At 35.4% G+C, this 20,086-nt stretch overlaps 1 protein-coding gene across 5 annotated transcripts in view; it reads left to right on the forward strand.

Annotated features, from left to right (window-relative positions):
* Positions 1-484: 484 nt before the first annotated feature.
* Positions 485-20,086, forward strand: part of LOC150100330 (nicotinamide riboside kinase 1) — a 213,263-nt gene continuing 193,661 nt past the window's right edge. For 3 of the 5 annotated variants that reach the window (XR_016549230.1, XR_016549229.1, XM_090402398.1), the window contains exon 1: positions 901-1,032. Coding sequence is in view for 2 of the 5 variants with exons in the window: in XM_090402398.1 (XP_090258524.1) it covers positions 1,001-1,032 (32 nt within the window). In the remaining 3 variants the exon portion in view is untranslated. Of the gene's footprint in view, positions 755-900; positions 1,033-20,086 lie in introns of those variants that run through there. The other 2 variants (XM_090402399.1, XM_090402400.1) reach the window with 2 other exon arrangements.

Consider the following 20,086-nt stretch of genomic DNA (forward strand, 5'->3'; position numbering starts at 1 on the left):
TTTATCCAAAATTTTGAGAAAGAGAGAGAGAGAGAGAGAGAGAGAGAGGTAGACGCAGTAGGTATCTTAGGCTCAAAGAATCCTTGATTCATTAATAATAGTTTGGGCTCATTATCAGTGATTGATCGGAGGATGCAGACTGGCTTCCGATTTTTTTTTAAAGTTATGGCGAAAGTATCTCTGCCAACTTCTTTTGGAATTAAAAGTGTTAGGGCAATTTATTTATTTTTATAAACTGAATGTAAATAAAACTCTGGGTTGGTTGAGATATCGCCACGTATACTCAGGGAATGCACAAAGTAGATGGTGGTACACTTTCCTTGATTTTTACCACAACCCAGCAACAGTACCATCTCATAACAGTGATAGTGATGAATAAAAGTAGTGCCAAAAAGGAAATTCCATGTAAACTGCTTCTCTTTCACTTATGCTGCGGAATGATACAGGAGTTGTTTGCCTACTACTGTTTCCTAGGTGCAAGTAATTTTTGCAGAACTTTCTGCACATGAGGAAGTCATTTGGAATGTAATATGAGGAAAATTAGTCGTGTTTACATAAATATATTTGAGTGAATAAAGATTCTTTAAGAAAATCATGCTATCCTAAAATCTAGCAGTTTTATAATAACCAAACTGCAAATTTTACGCAAGTGAATGAAAATACCCACGACTTCTAAAGAGTGCGTAGTTACATATTTATATTGTTAGAACAAACTGTCGCTTATGTCCGCATAATATAATTATAAGTTTTAAGTGTAAGTGAAGGTCTTTACTTCTCCTTGTTTGTGTTGTATCAGTTTCATTCCTGATTGCTTTATGTTCTTTCATATGGTATTGGGTTATCGGTTGTGAAATAGTTATGCAATCGTCAATAGAAGCGAGAGGAAAGCCTCAGATAACAAGAAACAAGTACTTGGATTGTTGTTTTGTGTATATGTGCGGGCGCGTGCGTTACCCATCGACGTGGGGAGATATTTTTCTATAGAACTTTAGTTTTCAAAATGGGGAAATGGATAATAATAGGAATTTCAGGGTAAAATATGTCTCTCTGCCTCTTACCTTAGAAAAGTTGAAAGCGATATGTGAATAGATTCCTATGTAATGTAATATCAAGCGCGTTTGAATTGTTTTCGTTGTGCTCTGTTGTAATTTCATTTTTAATACATAAAGGTTGTTGCCTTTACTTTCTTCGCCCTCCTCTTCTTTTTTCTTTTCCTTTGTGTACGTTAAATATTGTATACTTAATACATTTTGCGAAATCGTACGATTATATGCAGTTATTCAATTTGACTTGTTTTTCAGTTATAAGGAAAGAGTTTGAGAATAGTATTGAAACACATGGCAGGTTGCTGCGGATATGATCGACAACTTTAATATCTAGAAATTGGTAGTGCTTGAATAGTTCATATTTGTTGAAGATTAATTATTCCACTAACCATTTCATTGTAAATGCTGTAAGTTAGCGAAACGCATTCCTGACAGAAGAAACTTGATGTTTTAAGTTTTTATCTCACTTCAATCACTTGGAATTTTTCTATGTATGTAAAGACTTTGCGATACTCAATGTGCTCCATGATTGTGTATAGATACTCTATGCTCTGTTCTAGATTGTTTTATTTATTATTTTTTATTTATTTTTAATGTAATTCTGGCTCAGGAGGACAACAGAAAATAATTACTGCGACAAGTATAAGGTAAAGAGAAATGTGTAAACATTAATGTTTTAGCATTTTTATAGAACTAGTTATTATAATTACGGCTATTATAGCCTGTTTTTGTTTAGGAGTGCCCCTTATTTAAATACATTAGCTATCATTACTCAAAAAAGGGGTATATATATATATATATATATATATATATATATATTTTTTTTTTTTTTAGGGCATTATGGGGGGTATAGAAGGCAATTATGGCAGAATAAAAGAGGTGGAAAAATTATGTACATATACTTTGTACATATTTTTTACTATGTACTAATTTTTCCACCTTTTATTCTGCCATAATTGCCTTCTATACCCACCCATAATGCCCTAAAATATACATATATACATATAACCCTTATTTGAGTAATGATAGCCAATGGGACACTCCTAAACAAAAACAGGCTATAATAGCCGTAATTATAATAATAGTGTTTAAGAGGAGTAACATGGGAATGTTCCATACATATGAATTAGTTAAGTAACATTGGTTGTAATATAAGAAAATGACAAGATGCTCCGATTGTAATATATAGTCTATATGTATAGATGGTGGAGTTATGGGGAAGTATTGTTTTAAATCTATATGAAAATAATTTATCAGGATGTGTTCTTTTTGATAACTGGAATGAAGACGCATTATGAAAAGAGTACAATTTAATGACAGGTGTTGCCGGCATGTGCTGTAATTACTAACACAATTTTGTGTGGCGCTATTACAAATACTTCCTGGAATTAATGATCAAAATGGATTGAATGATAAGCTTAAGCTCATCATTAAAAAAAAATTGCACAATACCAAATAATACCTAAATAGAGGAAAAACATAGAATTCTTAGAAAAATTAGACAGTCTAAATGAAACCTACTAAACTGTAATACTTGGGGAGAGTATGCAATACTATCCATAAACAATATTTCAATTATATATATTTACATAATATTCTTCAGTCATAACACAATGAAAACATCTAAGGCTTTGCCCAAGTAGCATAACAGTGATCCCCTGCAGATATTTGAGTTCAGAAATAGTTTTCAACTGATTCAAATTCATCATTATTATTATTATACAGGTATTTCCATGGAGTCAGAAGACTCATCGTGGGAGACCCAAACTAACAAAACAATATCTATCATGCCTCTTCTTGAATTCATTAACAGACGAAGCACTCACAACTGAGCCAGGAAATGCATTCCATTCATTCACCACTCTCCAAGCAAAAAATCTAATTCTCATACCCTTGTTAACCACACTCTTCCTTAATTTCCAGAGATGACCTCGTGTTCTTCCATCACTCTCACACAGCCGAAATATTTCTCCAGCATCAATCTTATAAAAACCTTTTAGTAATTTAAATGTTTCTATCATATCCCCTCTTCTCTGCCTATCAACCAACCTCTGTAATCCACAAACTCTCAATCTATCAATGTACAGAGCATTTTTTTTTATGCTACTCACCAACTTAGTCACTCTCCTCTGAACCCTTTCCACAACTTTCTCATCTTCAAGGAATCCAGGAAGCCAGACTTGAGCACAGTAATCCAGATGTGGAAGTATCAATGCCTTATAAAGAGGAATAATAACTTCCTTATCTCTGGATGTTAGTGTGTTCTTCAATAACCAAGTAATCTTGTGTACTATCTTGGACACCTTAGCAATGTGCCCTCTGAATTTCAACTCCCTATCCACCAACACACCCAACGTCCCTAGCCTCATCAGTCTCTTGGAGTACCGTTCCATCAATGTGGTATACAGCTGGTAATCTTTTAATCCCAAAATGCATGACTTGACACTTTCCTACATTGAACTGACATCCATTATCTTTTGCCTATTTTACCAGCTTATTTAAATCACCTTGCAAACTCTCAACATCAACTTGATTTTTTATTGTGCTACCCAACTTTGCATTATCAGCAAACAACTGAATATCAAGTCATTTCCTATATCATTTATGTATATAAATTGAACAGTAATGGCCCAAGCACAGAGCCTCAAGGCTCTGTGCTTGGGCTGTTGTTGTGACTCTGATCCTCCATACACTACTTTCTGGTATCTCTCCATGAGCCATTCTCTTATCCATATATATATATATATATATATATATATATATATATATATATATATATGAGTGATTTTTTTTTTTTTTTTGACACAACTGGAAGGAAGAAAGTGTACCATGGTATGAGAAAGTACAACTTAAGTATGTTGTTATGTGTTTTTAGTTTTTATAAGATGTATCCAGAATACTATAGCAGTATTACCTAAAAACAAGCTATGTCTTACTTCCTATTAGCTGTTTTCTTCCAAATTAATATGTTATTTGTAAGGTCTCCAGTATTGGTCTTCTTTCTAGGGTACCATAATATTAAGCATAAATACATATAGATTGCTCTTGATGTGGATTTTTTTTTTTTTTTTTGCTATTAGGATTACTTGATGACTATAAGGATGTGGGAGGGCACTCTACACAATTTACTGTTTACACTATTAATCCTGTATCTGCCCACTAATGGTATTTTTATGTGTAAATTGCATGCGTTCTCTTGGTCGCTTTGCCTGTTTTTGGTAGGGAAAAAAATCTTGCTTGTTATCCTTCATCAGACATTTATTCTGCTAATCTTTTTACACCATAATAATTATATCAACATTCTTTTTAATATCTCCATTTCTAATATGATTCTCTCATTGATGCCATCTATTCATGTCTGATTTTTCTCTGAACTTTCATAAGGTCTATAGTCTGATTAATTGTTTACTTTCTACACTGACTCCATAAATTAAAGTTGATTTCAAGACTTTAATTGTTTAGTGTCTAATTTTAGTGGCCAGTTCAATAGAGCAGTAAAAGAATACTAAGTTTTTTTCGAGGCTGAAGATACAAAGGATGTAGTTATCATAGCATTTATGCCAGGATATGTGAAAGCCAGCCCAAGAGGGTGAAACATATCTTGACTGGGAATCAGGGCATTATTAAAAATTGAAAGAGTGAAGTAGGATCTTTCTTCTGGATAATAAGATAGGACTGTATTTTTATAGCATTGAAATTCATTAGATTATTTTCACCCTTTTTTTGATGATGGTGGGAGTCGGTGTTCAAGACATTGGTTTGGGAAAAACTTGAAGCCAGAATCATTTAAGTACTACTTGAATGAAAACAAGTAATGGAGAGCACGGCATTAGCAAACTATAAATAGGATTTCAAGTTAGAGAGAGTAGCATTGATGTGTAGGAGGAAGAGTGTGGGTGAAGATATTCTATTGATAAATAACTCTGATAAGTAGTGATCCACAGCAACATGCATTGAATGACTGGAGAGGAAACTGCAATCATCCATTCACAAAAAAGGAGTGAGACAATAAGATGTAGGTAGTTTGGTGAAAAGACCTTGTGGCCAAACAGGGTCAGATGCCTTTAGAAATATCGAGCGACCACTTGAGTTTCTCTGTAATTTTCTATATCTAGAGGTGGATCATTTCAGGAGGTCATGTAGAATGATAATGGCAGAATCCATATCAGTGATCACTGTTTATTGATAAGTCTCTAGGTAATAAAGAAGCTGGTTGGTGATGACCGTCTCCATTACTTTCAAGAGTAGTAAAGGGAGAGCAATGGCATAATAGTATTATGGATGACTACTTCTTCTTTAGGCTCAATAAAAGTTTGCTTCCATGCTGTTTGGTAGATTGCAGATGAATGTGACATCTTATATGGGCAAAACAGTATGGATATTAATTCTGGAACACAACTGAAGGGATATCATCTGGATAGGAGACTTATTGATATCAAGACAAATGATAATTTTTCTGATATACTTCTGATGAAAGATCAGAGGAGGAATGCTGTAAATAGTTTGTGATGTTGTAAGATATGAATTCCTTTGGGTCTTCCACACCAGAATTGGCCTTATCTTTCGGTGATATTACCTTTGTATGATCACCCAAAGATAAGGCCAACTCTCTCACCTAAGGATATGAAAGAGGTGGTAACAAGGAAGGGTAGAAGTTATGCCTATCCCACCTTACTGAGAGACCAGTAGCCCTTACTGTCAGATGAGCAGGAGACAAATTTATTACATTTGATCCTTATAAAGTCTGCTTTCGATTTGATTTTCATACTCTTTTTCTGGCTGTAGCTAGGCTGAGTGAGAAGCTGGTGTTTTGATTTGAGCCATTGATTCATGTTAGAGGTTTAGTGTAATGAAAACAGCAGTGGAAAAAATTAAAAACAAAAATTTAATGCTTCCAATGTTTCATCTGATACAGTAGAAACAGGTCTAGAGTCCTAGCTAGACCTGTTTCTACTGAGTCCACAGAAGTGTAGGTTGAACGTGGGATTCCCAAGAATTGATGTTTCCCATATTTTGGTCAGTTTAATACATTCATATTTATTTAAATTAGGTTGGTTTTAAAGGATAATTGCAAAAATCGCCAATAAATTTTAAGCTATGGAGCATAGTAATTTATTCCATATGATTCTTTATATCAAGAATCATATGGTATTAACCATAGTCCACTAGAAAAAATTAACACAGGGGTGTGAGAGGAGGAATCCATAGTGGTGCCTTATATCCAGTGTAAATTTTGTCCTTTGAAGAGGGACATGTGGCCAGTAGGAGAAGAAATGACTGTGGAAGAATGATATTGTGGGATAAAAATGGGAATAGAGTGACTGATGCAGAGGACATAGTGGAATTGTTCAATGAACACTTTATTGGAGTATTTCATCCTAGAGGAGTCAGTTTTAATGCTAGAGGGGATAGGGGAGTGTGTTTCAGATACTGAGTACTCTGGATGTCAGTAAAGCTTTGGGACTGGATGGTATTTCACGAGTTTTGAGAGAATGTGCCAGGGAACTGACAGTGCCTTTAACCTGGCTTTTCAATGAAGTTCTGGCTTTGGCAAAGGTGCCCAGGGAATGGAAGGAAGGTAAGATAGTGCCATTGCATAAGGGTGGTAACAGACTGGAAGTGTCTAAATATAGGCCAGTCTGTGTGTCATCAGTAGTTGTTAAGATCTTGGAGAAAGTAGTGAGGGACCATATACAACATTGGGCAGATGAGGGTAATGTTATCTGTGAGAGTCAACATGGATTTGTGAAAGGGCGCTCTTGTTTTAGCAATATGCTAGCCTTTTATAATAAAGTTACAAGAACATCAGATGAGGGAAAGGCATATACTGCAATTTTCTTAGACTTAGCAAAAGCATTTGACAGGGTACCACATGATAAGCTGATATTTAAGTTGCAGCACATGGGTCTAGATGTCAGATTGGTCAACTGGATTCAGGATTGGCTGTCTGATAGGTATCAGAGAGTTGTGTATGGTGGGACAATTTCAAGGAGGCAGAAGATTACAAGTGGGGGGTCCCACTGGGCTCAGTACTGGACCTATATTGTTTAACCTTCAATGACATTATCAGTGGATTGCAGGGGGGATATTCAGATGTTTGCAGATGATGAGAAGCTAGGAAGAGTTATTAGTAATAGTGCAGATGTGGTAGCCCTGCAAGAGGATTTGAATAAGCTGGACAGATCGGCAAATGACTGGGGGTGTCGGTTTAATGCAGAAAAATGTAAGGTCTTGAGGTTTGGGACACATCGATGGGATACTGCATACTCTATTGGAGGAGCTATACTGGAGGAAGTAGGGGAGATAAGAGATCTAGGGTTGATGATTGATGGAAACCTGAAATTTAGGGAACATATTGCAAAGGTGGTGAAGGTAACACAGAGGGTTGCTGCAATAATGAGATGGACACTGACCTGCAGAGATAAAAGTGCTATCATTCCGTTGTATAAGACTCTGATCAGATAACACTTAGACTATTGTTCTCAGATTTGGTCCCCAGGATTTGAAGGGGATAAATTAACTTTGGAAAGTGTGCAAAGGCAGATAACAAAGATAGTTTCATTACTGTACAATGTTAGTTATGAGGATCGGCTGAGGGAATGTGGACTGCAGAGTTTGGTGGATAGAAGAAGGAGAGGTGTGATATGATTGAGACTTTTAAGCTGTTGAAAGGTGGTTACAGGGTTGACACTGGGGTGTTCTTTCACTTGGTTGAACAGCGGGAAGGAATGATTACAAGAGGCCATCCCTGGAAGTTACGAAAGGAAACCGTGAGCAAGAGGGTGAGGAGTGGTTTCTTTGCATGGAGGGTGGTTGAAACATGGAATGCATTGCCTGATGGAGTGGTGAGAGTGAGAACGGTCAGTGAGTTTAAGGAGTGGTATGATAGACTTTGTGTTTTTTAGGGGGGGGGGCTCCCCTCGACGAGTCTTGATAGACTTTGTGTTTCTTAGGAAGGACCTCCCCTCAACGAGTCTTGATAGACTTTGTGTTTCTTAGGAAGGACCTCCCATAATGAGTCTTTTGACTCCGTGGAGGCCTGGATAATAATAATAATAAAGAGAAGTAAGCAGAATGGATGTCAAAAGAGAAGAGATCAGGTGGAAAAAACATTTTTTAAAAGTGTTAAGAAACTCATAAATTGTCATCACCATTCTTGTTTACCAGAATTATAATGTCATGTTTTCTTGACATTACCTTTTTCATATTTTCAGCATTCATGTTTTGGTAGATATTCTTGAATATGGCTTATGAATATGCCTTATAACATTTCTAAAAATGGTTTTTCTTCTGATATCATAGATATCCAATTCTTTACCATACATTATAGATGCTTCTTTTTGAAGGACAAAATTACAGCAAGATAGAGGGTACTGCTATGGGTTCCCCCCCCCCCCCCCCATCCTTGCCTATTTTTCAAGGAAAAGTTTGAAAAACGTGCTCTTGATTCTGCCCTGATTTAGCCTTCTCTCTGATTAAGATACATAAATGATTTGTTGTTTATTTGATGGTCTCATTCCTTGACATATTACTCTTACCCCCTTCACCTCAACAACCATCATCTAAGAATCTGCTTTACCATGGAAAGGGAAACCAGCAATAGTCTAGCCTTTCTGGATACCTTAATAACATAACTTCCTAATGTTAATTTCATTATACAGAAAACTTACTCACACAGGCAGATATATTCAGAAACCCTTCCCTCTTCCTACAGTATGGTATTATTAAAACTTTAATAGTGCCAACAATCTTTATTCTGGTGATTTATTTTACAGCTGAACTCAGCCAGTATGTGCCACATATTCTTATCTAATAGTTTGCAATGTTATCTAATAACCAGAAAAAAAAAAAAAACAGAATTAAAAAAAAAATTCAATCTGGTCACCATCTTAATGTCTTACTTCAGACTGGTTACCCTTATCCATTCTCTTAAGGACCAACTCCTTTCTCTCTGCTCTATAGAGCCTCTTGTTCCTGCAAGTAAGCTTACTATAGACACACTGGAAAATCAGCCATTTTGTTTTTCCATCTGCATCGAGAAACAAAAAAAAACATCTGTAGTCATAACTACAGTCAGTCATGTCTTTGCTGCACAAAGAATCAAACGGGATAAAATCACTATGCCCTGTTGTAGCACCTTTAGATATGAAAGACCTTCTTTTTTTATTTTATAGAAGCTGTCAAATAAACAGCCTTACTAAATGGATATAATCCAATAATAACCCAAACAATAATCAACTGCTCTCCTATAAATTGATCCAGGACTCCTATATATAATTAAAGGCATCTCTGAATGTGCAGCAAAAATTATGAAAAAATATCAACTCATTGCTACCTTTAAACCCATCAACCAAATTCACAACTTGCTACTTTCTCCAAAAGACAGACTCTCACTTTGTATAAGCCTGATGCTGTCTGGTGTGTATGGAGTACAAGGTTCATGTAAATTGTCTTACTAATGACAAACAGAAAGATCTGTAAATGTCATTTTGCTTGACATTATAGAAACATGAACATTTATGTAAAGAATGTGCCGAAGCCTTACTTCATAGACCTAATCTTAATCGAAACAATCATCTCACTATTCCAAAAGTTTGGGAAATTGTTATCCCCAATTAATTTTAATTAATATTAAATAAATTTAGCTGTTATATTTTAATTTAATTAGTTTTAATTTCAGCCTGTTAAATTCTGAATGAAAGCAAATTTATTTCATAATTATTTTATTCAGATTTAACAAGTAACAACATTCCCGGAGCTAATAATTGTGCATCAGAGAACGGAAAGCTGAATGTAAATTATCGACACCGTTTATAATTCAAGTATTTTTCTCTATCCATTTTACTATTGTTGGTCATTGTTAAATTTACCAGAAGTTAAAAATATGTGAACCTTGTGTTAATGTGTAACTATCTGAGTCATAATGCAAGCTAGGTAATCGGATTAAGCATTGAAGACCTGAGGCGAACACATGCACCAGAGTTGAATTGCACGTGGAAGTTTCTGGCGAAGCATGCTGGGTGTAGTAGCAGCACTGGGTGCTGGAGAAGTTAGGTGACGAGAGCAAAAAAGAAGAGAACGTGACGTAGGAAGAGAGACATCACGCCTCGGATATATAGAGCTTGGCAGCGCCAGCTCGGAACTTTTTTTCCTTTTTTTTCGTTCTATGGATTAGAGTTCCAGGATTCCCAAGGAAGGTTGCAGGAGCACGCGGACATGTAGTGAGGCAGTCCATCGGTCAAGCAGCAGTTCAGCGAGTATAGACTTTGGCCTTACGGTAGACACAGCGCAGACCGACAAGTTATGCCGAACCGCTTGATCCGATAGCTGCAATGGCTTATATCGAAGGAGGCAAACTGTGTCCAAGCCCACCAGTTGATTCCTTCAGATAAAATCAAGCAGACACATGATCACCAAGATGAAAGCACTCCATAGACGAATAAGAAGAAGACAAAGTATTTCTGGAGTCCCTGGTAATGTTAAAATTTTGTTTTATTAAGCTTAAGTTCTAAGAGGGATTATTCGTGTTCATGCAAGGAACTTTCTAGCTAATCAAGTTACATTAAAGGAAAGGAATTTAGCACTAAAGCAAGGAGAAAAAGGGGGAAACCATATGTTCTAGAAAGGAAGGTTGTATAGGAATTTGTTTATGCTTTGTGATGTACTTAGTCTGATAATTCATTAAGTCTCAGGAAGTGTTGATTCCAACTAGAATGTTAAGCTACAAGTTGGAACTCTTATTTAGTTTGAATTGAGATTTTGAGGCATGTAATGTTAAATTTGTATTACTTAAATAATTGAATTCAATCTGAAGGATAGTTTTGATTTTTAAATAGAAATTAATGATACCTGTACCATGTCTGATTTGATAAATAAATGTCTTTTCTTTGTCAATCTAACAACTTGCCTGATTTTGATCCTATTGCACCGCTCATAAAAGCCAGAACCAGTGCGGAGGTTAAGACATAAGGGTAACTATGACTGCAAATGAAATATAAGTTTTTGTATGATTTAAGTACTCAGTGAACTAATCAAGGAATTAATTAATAGTGCACATTTCTGGATGCTAATTCTCTGATACTGAGTTATTCTCTTATCTAGAATTTAGGATGGCGCAGCGCAAAAATATAAATTTTTCCTAAACTCGAAAAGGGATTAGCACCAGAGACGAAACAAAGGAATTGGCGCTACCCAAAGGCAATCCTTTTGTCTTTCAAGCTTTGTACACTCATCATTAGATTAACTAGCAGCCTAGAGCTGATAGTGCGACTGCATAGTAGTAGATTGGATAAATCAATCAACACGACTAAGATTGATAAGCAAATGCAATAACTGCAAAGATAAAGTCAAATAGAAAAATAGAAAAACTCATAATTAAAAAAGACAGAATAACAAAATATTCCAAGCCCATTAGTTTTAAGCCATGTACATGTGAGTACTGTATATGTGGAGAGATTTCATTCTAAACATGCACAACTGTTTTATAATTTAGTTCCTATTATTGCTCAAAAACTGCACTGATGATGTCTTATGATACATAAGACAAAATCTTTACATAATAAAAAAGTTATTTACTGTGGAATTTGTGTTACTTTATAGTTATGGTTTAAAATAAAACCTATGAACAGTTGAAAGGAACTTCCATAGACATTCCATTGTCCTCCTTTAGGGGGTTACCATCTTGAACTTCTCAAGGAACTTTTATTATTCCATTCAATTTAATTTTTATTCTTCTATGTGGTGCCGTTATGTCAGTGACATATTCGTAATTAGTTAAAAATGTAGTCTTAACTCATGCAAAAAAAAAGTTTAGACATGCTTCCTCTCCTTGTTCTGATGTATAAAGAAATTAAATTTTGTATGTTAAGTGTTTCTAAATGTGATACTTGCATTCTTAAAAAAAATGATATTCATATTTGTTAATAAAATTGGTCTTTACCTGATGTTTAATTAGTCACCTGTTTTTTGATCTTCACCCTACTGATTCACCAGTATGGTGCAAAATAGGTTGCTGATCACAAGGATGAACATTTGTTCAAAGGAAGTTCGGAAACCTTATTGCATTAATCTAATCTTAGCCTCAATAGATTTGAACCTTGTTATATTTGGTTGTTTAATGTAAATGGTACAACCTTATTCTAATTTGAATCAATACAATCTTAGAAGTTCATACTTTTTTGACTATTGGTTTTTATTATTATTTTTTTTAAATGTATGTTTTCAAAGCACTTCTTTGCTATATTTTTAATAGTCTATTGTTGTTTTTGTCATCTAGACAGTAGCCATGTATTTGCACATGTTTTCTTTGGAATGCTTATATTTCTCTTTTTAAACAGTGAAAGAAGACTTATAGCAAAATTATTTGTGCAGTATCATAGTTATTAAACTGGTTTCCATTCCCACTGTAATTGTGTTGCTTATTTCAGTACGGTGAATTGTGGCATAAGTTTAATCTAAACTAATAGGCAAATTAGGAAAATTATCAGTTTTACAAGGTAAGTTTCATGCTTAGATTTAGATTGCCTTTCTCCAAAAATGTTTCAATACCAAAGGTATTCCTAGTTTGCTAGATTTAGAGAGACTATTCGATCACTTGGAACTCGTGCAATTTATTTTTATTATTATTATGTGACACCTCCAAGGAGTCCAAGGACTCATCTTGGGAGTACACTACTTCGCTAAATACATCTCACCCTCTCCATTACTACTATGACACTACTATCATTAATGCCATCACCACCACCACCAACAGTATTTTTTTTATCTGTAAATTGCATGTGTTCTTAAGGCCGGTTTATCTGTACGCAGGATGAAAATCCCAAATTTACTGGAGAAAAAATCTGCTACCTCTGTATGAGATTGGTTAATTCGCCTTCAGTTGAAAAAGCCCATATTAGGATTCCTATAAGTATAAGTATTAGTATATTCCTATAAGTATTTATAGTTGCACAAGTTTTTCCTTGATACAGAACCAACTTCAAGCAGCTAAAAGATATTTAGCATCTGATATTCAGTCTGTATTAGATCTTATAAGAAGGATTTTAGCTATTCTAGTCAGCTGATTACTGGATATTGTTCTATGTATTTCTAAACAATCATTAATCCATCTTATGAAAGATATTCTTACAGACTGATGCAAAAATATGAATTGTTATATTGTTTAAAGCACGGTATGATGAGCTGTGTGTATGATAAAAGGACCTCCTAGGTGAGACTTTGACTCCATGGGGTCTTGGCAAAACATAAATGGTATAATCTTATTCTAAATTATTATTATTATTATTATCCAAGACCCCATGGAGTCAAAGTCTCACCTAGGAGGTCCTTTTATCATACACATAGCTCATCATACCGTGCTATAAACACACTCAAATTCTCTGCAGACACTACACTCTCAGACAAGTCATTCCACTTCTTCACAACTCTGCATGAAAAAAAACCTTCTTCTCACACCCTCTTTATACAGTTTCCAGGGATGATCTCTGGTTCTCCCCTGATCTCCCACTATTTTCTGTAGAACCTCTCCAGCATTGATCCTATAACAACCCCTTAATAACTTGTAGGTCTCTTCCTCCTGTCCAGCAGACTCTGCAAGTTGCATCTTCTCAATCTTTCCTCATATTTGGCATTCCAGAGGTTAGAAACTACCTTAGTCAGTCGCCTCTGGACCCTTTCCAACATCTCTTCATCCATCTGAAAACCAGGTGACCAAATCTGGGTGCAATAGTCCACGTGTGGCCTAATCAAAGCCTTATACAATGGAACAAGAATCTCTCTACTTCTACAAGTCAGTGTCCTCTGCATCATTCCCAGAAGCCTTTGTGTTGTCTTCACAATTTTCGCGATGTGTCTGCTAAATTTCAGATCTTATGCACTATCACTCCCAGATCTCCTATTTCCTCCACCTCCGACAATATATTCTCACCAAGCATAAATTCTGCATCTCATTTTTGTTTTCCAAATTTTAAAATCTTACATTTTGCAATGTTGAACTCGCATCCCCATTTCCATGCCCAATCACTCAATTTATTCAAGTCTTCTTGTAAGGCCACAACATCTTCTCTACTCTTCATGGTTCATCCCAACTTTGCATCATCTGCAAACAACTGAATATCTCTATCCAAATCTTCACCAATATCATTTATATACAAGTTAAACAGCAATTGCCCTAAAACAGACCCCCTGAGGCACCACTAGTAACTTTCATTTTCGTGGATATTACTCCCTCACACACAACTTGCTGATGCCTATCAGATAGCCAGTTTCCAATCCAATGCACCAATCTAATATCCAACCTGATCCGCTCTAGTTTGACTATCAACTTATCATGCGGTAATCTATCAAAAGTCTGCAAAATCTAAGTATATTACTGTGTATCCTTCTCCTCTATCTATGGAAGCGGTCACCTTGTTGTAATAAGTAAGTAGATTACTAAAACATGACCTCCCTTTAGTAAATCCATACTGTCTACGAAAGATAATACCATTGTTGTCAGCCCAATTCTGGATCTTAGTTCTCACAAGCTTCTCCTACAACTTAACTACAACACCTGACACACAGATAGGCCTATAGTTTGATGCTTGAGTTCTATCACCTCCTTTATGAAGTGGTACAATTCTTGCCCTCCTTCCACTCCTTAGGAACTTGATCCAGTGCAAGACTCGTATTAAGAAAAAATGAGTGGTGATATATTATCAAGTCCCACAGCCTTATTTACATCTAGTTTGCTCAACTCCCCATACACCTCTTGCTCACTTACAGTCATTCTCTCTTCCCCATCATCAACTGCTCTCAATCTCTCCATGAAGTCACATTCACAAGATTGAAAGATCTTTATGAACCGCTCATTAAGTATCTCCACCACACATTCTGCAACAGCTGTCTTTATACCATTTTCTCCAATCAATGTCATCCTTCCATAATCATTCTTTCTTTTGCTGGCTACATATTGAAAGAACTCCTTAGAATTCTTTTGGCTTCATTAGCTAACCTAACCAACCAAGTCAACCACCTTGCTTGGTCTTTGTATACTTCATGGAATTGGTTATTTCCACTTCTCTTATGCTGCCTCCATAATGCCCTTTTTCTCTGTATCGCATGCTTAATCTCTTTATTCATCCATTTTGCACTTACCTTATTTAACCTTCTCACCCTCGGAATACATTTAGACATTGCATCTAGTAGATAGTTTTTTTAAAATCCCCCAAGCTGCATTGATCGCTTTTCCAGCTAACTCCTCATTCCATGCTACATCTGCGAGCTGTCTCCTGAGCTCTTCATACCCCCCCCCCCCACCTCCCTTGTAATTCCATACATACCCGTTTCTTACAGAGGTCCCCACACTGCTGGCAACCACCCAGGTAATCACCTCATGGTCACTCTCACCAATTGGTGGATGATTTGACACTTCGTTTATAATTACATCCTCTGACGAGATGACCAAATCCAATACTCTCAATCCTCGTGTGCCCTCTGTTACATACTCTCTGAGGTAGTTATCCCTCAAAAACTCAATACACTCATTTTCTTTACTTCCAGTTGCTATCTCATCATACCAGTCTGTATTGCCATAATTAAAATCACCTATAATGTTCACTCTTTTCTTATTTGCTTTTCTAATTTGATTATACATTTCATAGTCACTAGCATCCACATTTTCTGGTCTATAACATCATTCAACCAAGTATTTCATTCCATTCACCTCTATCTCACACCATACTGCCTCAAAACAACTGGCACTATTTCCCTCTTGCATCTCTACTTTGTATGGACATAACTCTTTCTCTATCATCCATAGCACTCCCTTTTTACCTCTTCTATCCTCACGAAACATATCATAACCCTTCCATCTCTATTCCTGTCAGGATGTCATCCTCATCTAACCATGTCTCACTTATTCCAATAATTTTTGGGTGAACAACCTCAATTAGTGCAATTAATTCAATTCTGTTAATTTGAATCAATACAATCTTCGAAGTTCACACTTTGGGTTATTAACATTTCTGGATGCCAGTTGTTTGATGCTGAGACCAGTTTGTTTGCTCAAGGCCATGATTTTGCTCTTGTACCTAAATCCATTCCAGGTCTTGATTTTTTGCATAATATTGAGCGCAATCTGTCTGTACTTTCAAGCGAAGATGCTAATAAACTACACTTTGAAGTCTTCACTCTTTAGAGGCAAATTATCTCCATGTAATTTAGCTATTACTGAATTACATGCACTACTTTCATTAAAACAAAAGAACCATATATCTGTTTCGAAAGCAGATAAAGGAAAATCTATAGTGTTAATGGATAAGACTGATTATGAGAGGATACCTCCACCTATCAAGAAATTAGTTATAATCCTACAAAAACACATATTAAACAAATAAGCTCCTTGATGAAGTTGTTAGTTGAAGTGATTTTTCATTTATATGGTCTCCCAAATATTCCTAAAGAAGGTCAAGTATGATCCATTGTGAATTGTATTGAATTTTCCCACTTATAGAATTGCTAAATTTCTTTCATGTTTATTAACTGCTTATATTGTACTACAGATCTTTTATTAAGAATTCTACACATTTTCTTGAAAAAAAAATCAAGTATATTCAAATACAAGGTTCAGATATATTAGTCAGCTTTGATATTGCTTCTGCATTTAGCAAGATTCCATTATCTGATATTATTAGTGTACTCTATGATGATTTCCCTCCTGATGTGAAGATTTTTGAATTGTTATACAATCAGGATATTTCAGCTAGAAACACAAGATCAATAAGCAGATTGAAGGAAGGAACTGCCACTGGTGGCCTTCTTTCTCGATCTTTGCCAAACTAATTTTTGGACCAACTGGAAGATAACTAGTTCTCATTCATTCATCCCCTAACCATCACTTAGGTTTTGTTATGTTGATTATGGTTTTGCTGTTTGACCTCATTCTGAAAATGAATTTATCACTTTCCTACATCGAATCAGTAGCATTCACCCATGCATGGGTGAAGGCTAGTTCATCCATGGAAAAAGAAAATGCTGGTAGTTTACCATTCTTGGACCTTCTTACTCGCACAGCATTTCAATCCCTTATGCTTCTGGTATCTCTGGTACACCCTATTGGTAGAATTTTGAAGAGGTATCAACTTATTCCCACACATTTTCCTATCAACAAAATTTCTCATCTATTATCATCTACAAAAGACAAACGGTCACCTCTGTCTTTATCTGGTGTTTACCAGATCCCTTGTGAATGTAATTTGACATACTTTGGGCAAGCAGGATGTTCTCTGGAAAAAAGAATTAATGAAAATCAGTAGTACATTGAATTCATGAAACCTCAAAAGTGTGGTTCTGGCACAGCATAGTATTGACACTAAACAGTATCCTGTTGGATGAGCTCATCTTCTCCATAGAAGCAATATTAAACATGAACACTTTTTCAAAGAAACTTGAGTCCTTTTTATATCGACCTAACCTGAATCAGAATTATTCTTCCCCCCCCCCAACATTTTGGGAGATTCTCATTTTAAGTAATTTACTAAGTTTTTATAATAGAGTAACAGCTGATCTGGATAAAGGAAATAGCTATTTCCTTTATCCAGCTAATGAAAATTAGCTGGATGAAGGAAAATTAGCTGTACCATATAATTCTGCTGGATTTTGTATAGGCATTTGAGAGAATACCATATGGAACTCAGTTACGCAAATTAGAACAAATGGGGATATTTATGACACTGGTTATGTGGATAAGAGGATGGCTGCTGGACAGATATAAAAAAAATGGTATATGGAGGGGCAGAATCAAGGCGAAAACAGGTGCCTAGTGGCATGCTGCAAGATTCAGTGCTGGGACTACTGTTGTTTGATTTGTACATAAATGATATAGGAAATTACCTAAAAGGAAATATTCAGTTGTTTGCTAATGATGAAAAATGAGGGCTACCGTTAATCAAGGCGATGTGGAGAGCTTTCAGTACAATTTTAGTAGGCTGTAGGTTTTAATAAAGGAATACCGTGAGCAGACATATAAATACAATATTAATGACGGAATAACTCACGTAAAAAGATTATTTAATAGTATAATTTTAGCCTGTGTGTCACAGGCATCTTCAGTACAAATTAAACAATAACTGTCAATTCCAAAAAGCACCACCTAAGTAGCTAGTGTAAGATAACTAAAAGTTAGGAAATTTTATGACCTTTTTAGTTATCTTATACTAGCTACTTAGGTGGTGCTTTTTGGAATTGACAGTTATTGTTTAATTTGTGCTGAAGATGCCTGTGACACATAGGCGAAAATTATACTATTAAATAATCTTTTTACATGAGTTTTTCGGTCTTTGATATTGTATTTATTTAGTAGGCTGTCAGTATGAGCAAAAGATAATGGGGTCAGTTTAATGTGGAGAAATGTGAAGTTATATATTTTGGGATATAGATTACAAGCTGTGTACCATTGGTGTAACTGTATAAGTTCCACCAATGTGTTACTGGATGAAGCTTAGGGGTGGTAGTAATCAGAGTTAAACTATAGACGACATATTGCTGAGGTAGCCCATGAGATTACTTGGCTATTGAAGAGCACATTAACAAGTAGAGATAAGAAAGTTATTATTCCTCTATAATGCCTTGATACACCCACATCTGGATTACTGTGCTCAAGTCTGGTCCCCTGAGTTTCTTGGAAATGAAGTTGTGGAAAGGATTCAGAGGTGAGTGACCTGTAAAATGTTCCCTGTTGAAGGTGTGTAGATTGCAGAAGTTGATCGATAGGAAAAAAAGAGGGGATGTGATAGAAGCTTAAAGGGTTTTAAAGGATAGATGCAGGGGAAATGTTTCAGCACTTGGCTAGAGGGACTAGAACAAGGGGATCATCCCTGGAAGTTGAATAAAGGTGTGGTTATTAAGGGGGGGTGATGACTAGATTTTTTGCTTGGAGAGTTGTGAATGAGTGGATTGGGTTGCCAGAGTCAGTTGCGAGTGCTTTGTCTGTAAATGGGTTCAAGGAGAGGTATGATAGAATGTGTGGATTTCCTTCGGACTCTGTGGAGGTGCCTGTACAATAATAATAATGTAAATGTAAGAAATAGTTTTCATATTATTTATTAATATTAATTTCTAGTACACGGTAACTGTTTTTCATTGGCAAACTGATTGTTGTGTGTACCTTGTATTCGTGTTCTTTGATTTGCTTGTTTCTACACACATGCCAATGATGTATTGTTATTTTCAATGCCAAATATCTGTACTTATATTAAAGTTTGTTACTTTGGTTATCATGTAATTTTGTTGTTTTATCATAGCATATGATTTTCCCCTTCATCATATCCATGACTTCCTAACTATACATATATATATATTTAAAAAGTGATTTCATTAACTCTTTTCTTTCTATATGTGTGCCAAAAAACAATTTCTTTGTTATTGTGCACCATATGCAAATTGTGTTAATAAAAAATGTGTTCTTGAAAATATTGCTTCTAGTCTCAGTGTTTAGTTTTATCTGCATCAGCAACAACAATAAACTGTTATTCTTTTTATATAAAGTTCCATTTACAAAGGATAATTTTTGTATTTTTAACAGGTTTTCTTTTGGTATATTACCATGTATCTCTTTGTGATCAAAAATACAGAGATTCTTATATTAATCTTTAGAGGAGATACTTGAATGGAGACCCTCTTCTGAAGTGCATAGTGCATACATTTTTTAAGAATGCACTAATTTGTTTTGTGACACCCTGTGTATTGTATATCTGAAATGCTAATTAAAACATTTGTATAGATACCATAAGTCTTCTTTGTAGATCTTCACAATAACCTTCAAGTGCCGAGGAATTTAATTGATATTTGAACTTATGATCATTGTACTTACCTATCTGCAAGAAGGAAAAAACATTACCATCTCTCTCTAAGAGCAACTTAAGTTAAAACGATTGTCTGAGAAAAGGCCTAATAAAATTCCTTAACTAATAGGATATGAATCCTAGTATCCCAGGCAAGAAGTGTGTGTAGAAAAACAACCAAATCACAGATATAGCTAATGAAAAGTTTTTTATATCTATTAT

This window comes from Typopeltis vanoorti, chromosome 13 (assembly GCF_054136105.1).
Source record: "Typopeltis vanoorti isolate ZY-2024b chromosome 13, IOZ_Tvanoo_1.0, whole genome shotgun sequence".
Lineage (NCBI taxonomy): Eukaryota > Metazoa > Arthropoda > Arachnida > Uropygi > Thelyphonidae > Typopeltis > Typopeltis vanoorti.